Source organism: Pinus tabuliformis, chromosome 9 (genome assembly GCF_031772625.1).
Source record: "Pinus tabuliformis cultivar Carrire ecotype Pingquan chromosome 9, CPIR1, whole genome shotgun sequence".
Taxonomy (NCBI): domain Eukaryota; kingdom Viridiplantae; phylum Streptophyta; class Pinopsida; order Pinales; family Pinaceae; genus Pinus; species Pinus tabuliformis.
The window spans coordinates 185,916,106-185,922,947 of record NC_142307.1 but is presented as its reverse complement, the minus strand read 5'-3'; the positions used below and the strand labels follow the sequence as shown (position 1 = coordinate 185,922,947).

The 6,842-nt window shown below is 31.3% G+C and overlaps 1 protein-coding gene across 1 annotated transcript; it reads left to right on the top strand.

Annotated features, from left to right (window-relative positions):
* The first annotated feature begins 564 nt into the window (after positions 1-564).
* LOC149147750 (uncharacterized) lies at positions 565-1,017 on the top strand. The gene has a single exon (XM_089441935.1). The coding sequence runs from the start codon at positions 565-567 to the stop codon at positions 1,015-1,017; it is 453 nt and encodes a 150-aa protein (XP_089298061.1).
* The last annotated feature ends 5,825 nt before the right edge of the window (positions 1,018-6,842 follow it).

Below are 6,842 nucleotides of genomic sequence, written 5' to 3'. Positions count from 1 at the left end.
AGGTTTGATGATAAAATAACTATGAAGTGTAACTATTGTGAGAAGTATAGGATGAATGGACCATGGGGTTTAGGGAATGGTTGCACCACATTACAACATGATGCTCTTGTTACTCATGAAAAATCACGGGCGCATAAAGATGCTAAGGAAAGATGGATTAATGCATTAGAGGGAAAGATGAAACCAATTCCAGATCATATTACACAGATGAGAGATGCCAATAAAGAAAGAGTGATTTCTACAATGAAAATATCATATTTCACTTGTCAAGAAGATTTATCTCTATCAAAGTATGAGAAGCTTTGCAAATTTCTAATGGATGCAAAAACTCCAAATATGCCAAAGTCTCAAGAGTACTCTTCATACACTAATCGTAAGTCTGCAAATGATTTTATATATTGCATATCAAAACATCTTGAACAAATTCAGATAAAAAATATGTTGGAAAGTCCTTTCTTCTCATTGATGGTTGATGAAAGCACTGATCGAACCTTAGAGCAACACCTTGTTATTTATGCAACATATTTAGACTCAAAGGGTCTCGGGCCACCTATCTCGCAGTTTATGAAGTTCAAAGATGTAGTAGATGGAAAAGGAAAAACAATATATGATAGTGTCAATCAATTAATAGATGTCAGAGGCCTTCAATATAAAGATTTGATAGCTGTTTCTACAGATGGAGCTTCAGCAATGATTGGACATGAAAATGGCTTTGTTTCATTTTTGAAAAAGAACAATCCAAACCTTATTACAGTTCATTGTGTGGCTCATCGTGAGTCTTTAGCAGCAGCAGATGCTTCCAAGAAATTCCCTGAGTTATTATTTGTTGAAAAAATTGCAAACAAAGTGTATTCATGGGTTCAAAACTCTCCAAAGAGAAATAACGAACTTAATGATTTGCTTAGAGTCATGCAAATTGATGTTCTTGATGTTCTACAAATACATTCAGTGAGATGGTTATCCAGGGGGGAAGTTATTATAAGGCTTGTGAAGCTTATGCCAGCAATTTTAACTTAGTGGAAAAATGAAAAAAAAACTTCATCTTGGTATGATAAGACAAGAATATATTCTGTCCAGTTTTGTTTACATATGCTTGCTGATGTGCTAGGGGAATTGAACAAGTTGAATTTGACTTTTCAAGAAGAAAATGTAGACATTACAACTATTGAGTTGGCTCTTGAAGTAACTATAAGTACATTATCTAGATGGTTTTTGAGAAAAGAGACATTTGCAGAAGGCACAACTTATCTTTCAAAGTTTTTAAATGATTCTCAAAATGGATATATTGATATTAAAGATGAAGGGAAAGTTGTAGATAGACATGAGTTACAATACATCTCTATCTCAGCCATGGATATTGAATCCAATGAAGCAAGGAAACAATCTATGAAACCTTGTATTGAAGGTACACAAGAGAGTTGTCAGCAACTCACTGAAGGTTATATAGAGACTCTGATAGACTCTTTGAATGAAAGATTTCCAGACCTTCATCTTTTTAATGCAGCGAAATTGTTCAGCCCTTGTTATTATTCAGAAGAGCGTCGTAGTCGTGAGAAAAATTCAGAGCGTTGGTTGTTAAAGCTTTTTCAACATTTGCAACATACGGTATCCAGTGATGTTGGATTTGTAGCTCTATTTGATGTTAAGGCTTGTAAAAGAGAGTTGCACCCTTTTGTTGATTCATTAAATCTGGCTTGTGAGGGGTTTTCTATGAAAGAAGCATGGAAAGTCTTTCGTAACACAAAACAATGGCACAAAACCTATCCTAATATGATGAAATTATGGCAAGCTGTCCTCACTATTCCTGCAAGTACAGTGGATTGTGAAAGGGGATTTTCTAAGCAAAACATCATCAAGGACATTAGAAAATCGAGGCTTGGGTTGGATACATTAGATGCTCTAATGAGAGTATCTTTGAATGGACCTGAATCATCTAATGTTGATTGGAATGCAGTATATGAGATATGGATAGATACAAAGTCAAGAAGGATTCTTGAGCTTTAAATTCTTCTAGTTTATGTTTAATAGAGGATCTATGTATTGAGATATTCCTATTGATAAAAAATTTTGTAGTTTCTCCAGAAAGTTTGACTTTTAATGAAATATAATCACTGTTTATTATTACACAACTTTTCTGTATTTTCTCTAGATTATTTATTTATATTCACTATTTATTTATAATCCATGGATTGTAAGTTTTTTGCAAAAAATTTATAAATCTGAGTTATAAATCTGAGTTATAAGTCTGATAGAGTACAAATCTGCAATTTCAATCTAACAAGAATCATTATAAATAACAGTGATTATCAGCCGTCATTATCAGCTTCCATTTCATGACTTATTTTTTGTGGAATCAATTTACAAAAATTGTTAAAATAGAGTTTTCCATGACACTCACATATTTAGTTAAAACGTAAAATGAAGGGTAAAAAAAATACAAAAACGTCGTCAAATTTTAATTTGACAGCCAAAAAAAATTTGAAATTCCAGGCCTGGAATGGATACCTTCGTAGAAGTTCCCGAAGTTAAATGTGATGCAGGTTTCCCCGTGCCGATCTTCTTTCGAAATGACAAACTTCTATTCAATTTTCAAAATGAGTGTGACAGCTATTTGCATGCAGTGTTTTTTATTAAAAGAAAATAAAATGGCAAATTATTATTAAAAAAATTAAAATGATAAACATATGTAACTCTGGATTTATTTACCATGCCCTGACAAAACTGCAATTCCACACAAAAGGTAAATAAATTAAAAATGAATTACTATACTTCTTCACAATATTTTTAAATTGAATATTTATTTTTAAACAAAGATTTAAATAGACATTTCGAAAATGTTTTTGAATTTAAATCTAATCGCCCAAGTAATATCTTTTTAAAGAATTAGAAAGATAGAAATGACAAATTTATCACCGAAAACTTTGCATATCTGTAAAGTTTCTGAAAACCACCTCTAATCAATGGCTGTTTTGTGTTGTCTTGTCAGAGCTCACTTTGTCTTTACTTGAAGGGGCCCCCATATTGATGAGGGTTGAACTACAAGTCTTCAGTATCTTTATACGGGAAATTACACTGAAAGTATATGGCAAGTACATGAGGTGGAAAATTTATATATATATATATATGTTGATTTTTATCATCATTCTTAAAGGTATTTATCATAGGTAAAGTTTGAAAACCACCTCTAATCAATGGCTGTTTTGTACTGTCTTGTCAGAGCTCACTTTGTCTTTACTTGAAGGGCCCCCATATTGATGAGGGTTGAACTACAAGTCTTCAATATCTTTATATGGGAAATTACACTGAAAGTATATGGCAAGTACATCATGTGGAAAATTTATATATATATGTATGTATATATTGATTTTTATCATCATTCTTAAAGGTATTTATCATCCAACATGTATAACATATTGTGTTGCAATATGTTGCAATGTGATTATTATTGGTTTGATTTATATATTAAATAAAAATAAAAATAAGAAATTATATTAGATATCATTTTTGGGATTCAACTGCGTCAAGTAAGTCATTCAAACGTATGACCATTTCCATGAGAGGTAGTCAGTTACGACTACCTCTCATGGAAATGGTCATACGTTTGAATGACTTACTTGACGCAGTTGAATCCCAAAAATGATATCTAACTCAAACGTATGACCATTTCCATGAGAGGTAGTCAGTTACGACTACCTCTCATGGAAATGGTCATACGTTTGAATGACTTACTTGACGCAGTTGAATCCCAAAAATGATATCTAACATAATGCACTGCGTAAATCCCCCATACTTAAAGAAATTATATATTAATTATATATTTAAAAGTTAAAAATTAATATATATTTAATTTATAAATAAATTTATTATTATTATTTAATTTTAAGGTTATGGTTAAACCACACATTAAATTTACTGTGTGATTTTTTAGGAGGAAACACATGCTCTTAACCATTAGGCCCACTCAATAAATCTTCTATAAATGTTTTTCTTTTATTTCATTATGGGTTTACTTCAAGTCAAAAAAATTGTTACATTAAAGTTTTAAAAAACATTAATATTTAAAAGGTGGATAATTTGATGTGCATAATGAATACTATATTTTACAAATATGGTGTTATAGTGTAGCAGAATATTTATGATGGGATCTATAAGTAGGATTTATTTTAATTTCTTTTCTTTTCATGAGTTTTAAGGTTGTTGATTAAATATTTAGTTTCCTTTAAATTGAGAGTTAATTCTAAACTAGTTTTTATGAGCTAGGTGGATTAATTGACAAATCATGCACATCAAAGTCATTCTCTTAGTACAAGATTTTGAGACAAAGTATCTTCAACTTTTATATTACCCTTTATTTTAGAACATTGTTTAGATCTATTTAGTTAAAAATCATAATACATGTACAAACATATTAATTTTGGCATATGTAAAGATGTAAGGCTCCATCCATGATAGCAAGAGATATGAAGACAAGAATATCATGAATGATTGAAAAAAAATGTGACATCTCACCAAGGAAGTCTACGTATGGAGTATTCACACTCGATATAGAGTGAAAATTACATAGGTTCAAAGGAGATCTCCTTTGTTTTAGGAATTATAGTATATGTAACAAGGTTCGCATGAATCATTGTAGACATTTTTTTAGTAGCCAATGATGCCAACTTATTGGCCCTGATAAGATAAAGGTCATAAAATATGCCAATGGCAACATTGCACATAAATTAGGATGAATATGTTATATCCTCTACCACTTCATCCTCATAGTTTGTACCATTTATCATATCCACATAAAGAGTCCATCATTTTGGTGAATTATTAAGGAGATCTTATATTGATTTAGATTTACCTTTTCTTTTGAGCATTATCCTTATACAATACTAAATACATCATTGGATAAACATTGGAGTTTAAATAATGTAGACTTTGATCCATCTTACCTCTAGATAAACCTATACAATTGGTGTTCCAATGATAAACCTTCATTTCATCTTTGACCTACAACAATGTATGTGACAACAATACAATCTTGAGAGAGGTTATTAGAGTGGAGAAATTAAGTTAGATATGTAATATTTTCTTTGCTAGGACATTTGAGAGCTTGTACAAATCACATTTACAATGACTTAATTGTATGAATATAGACAATGTGAAATAAATTTAATTTTAAAACTTTTGTACGTTATTGCTTTCTACCCTCATAACATGCCCATCATTATTTAAAGAGATGCATGGGAATTGAGATAGTATTATGCAACACGACAACTTCCATACCAACCATTTCCATGAGATCATGTCATGTACATGCTAGGTATATGATTTTATGTAGATAAAAAATGTTGGTCATCAATTATCGTGTCATTTGAAGGTGTTAGTGAAAATCGTGTTATATAGTGTTGGAACAACAATTTATGCAATTCCATCACACATTTGGATGTTAAGAGAAAGCATGGTGATTAGATTTTGACTAAGAAAGGTAGAAAGAATAAGACCTTCCACTATTATAGAAAATTGGGACATGTAAATAATGCTTGTCAGTAGAAAAAAAATCGAGGAGAAATATCTTGAAGGAGATAGCCCCACGGGAGTAGGCGTGTTGGTAATCAAAATGTAGTGAAGTTTGTTAGAAAGGTGAGCTCTGTACTGAAGGTCACGAGTTCAAATCCCCCAGACTTACCCTGGAGCTGTATAGAGGGGCAGGCGCAGCTCCTAGTGCTTATAGAGGTAGCGGTCATAATCGACCCCGTGTAACACAAGTCGCGAGGCTGCCCCTGTTGCCGATTCCACTGTAATCAAAAGAAAGATGTTGAAGGAGATGTGTTGGCTAGAAGATTGACCAACCTACAAAATTGAACTTCAAAAGGTAAGTTAGATAACTATACATTTTTTATCATGCCCATCAAACCTTGCATGCTTATACTTCTCAAAGTGAATGGATAGTCGACTCGAGATACACCAATCACATGGTTAAAGATGATTTTTTCCTTCTTTTAATTAAAAGAAGCTATAGAGAAAGAAATCCTCTTATCAAAATTATTATGTAGTTGTGTTTGCTACTTACGAAAAGATTGAATATTAGAGTGGCATGATCAATGATGTATATCATGTAAATTGTTTGAGTGCCTTTTTGTTGTCTATGCTTAAACTAACTTAGACTAGAAATAAGGTAGAGTTTTGGCTTGAACATCTTGTTGTGAAGGGTATGCATAACAAATTTGTTGTTGTCACCAAAAGTTTCCTTTAATCCAAAGGACATACTATACACATTCTTTGACTTTCATAAGAAAAATCTATGATTGGCTACACTCGTAGTCCACAATGATAATTGCAATAGAGTTTGACATGAATGACTTGAAATTTTGAATTTTTAGAGTGTGAGTTCGAAGTAATATCCATAATATTCATCATTAGTAGTTAACATTTTGGATCCATAAGAGGATCCATCTTCAAAACAATTAGTCCAAGCACATATGTGGAAGAAAAAAATAAATATAAGAGATGTAGGATTGAAGGGAGGAAGGAAAAGGTTGGTTAGAAAAGCCCTAGGAGTGCAATGATTACAAAAAATAGAAATGAACCCCAGAAAATGAAAACATATACTAAAGAACTATAGTGATAAAGGTCTATAATATGTATTAAATACTATTAAAAATATTTCTTATAAATAGTTTAAAAATATATTAGAACCTTATAAAAATTAGATATAATAAAGAGACAAAATTAAACCAGAGAAATAATCATAAGGATGCCAAAGATAATAAAGTTACAAGTCATCTAATATAAAATAGCCTATACTATAGAAAAATAACTTATAGTAGGCAATATTAGCATATATTATAGATCAT

Excerpts from the sequence above, each read along its gene's own strand:
- LOC149147750 (XM_089441935.1), top strand. The coding sequence starts at position 565 with ATGAAGTTCAAAGATGTAGTAGATGGAAAAGGAAAAACAATATATGAT.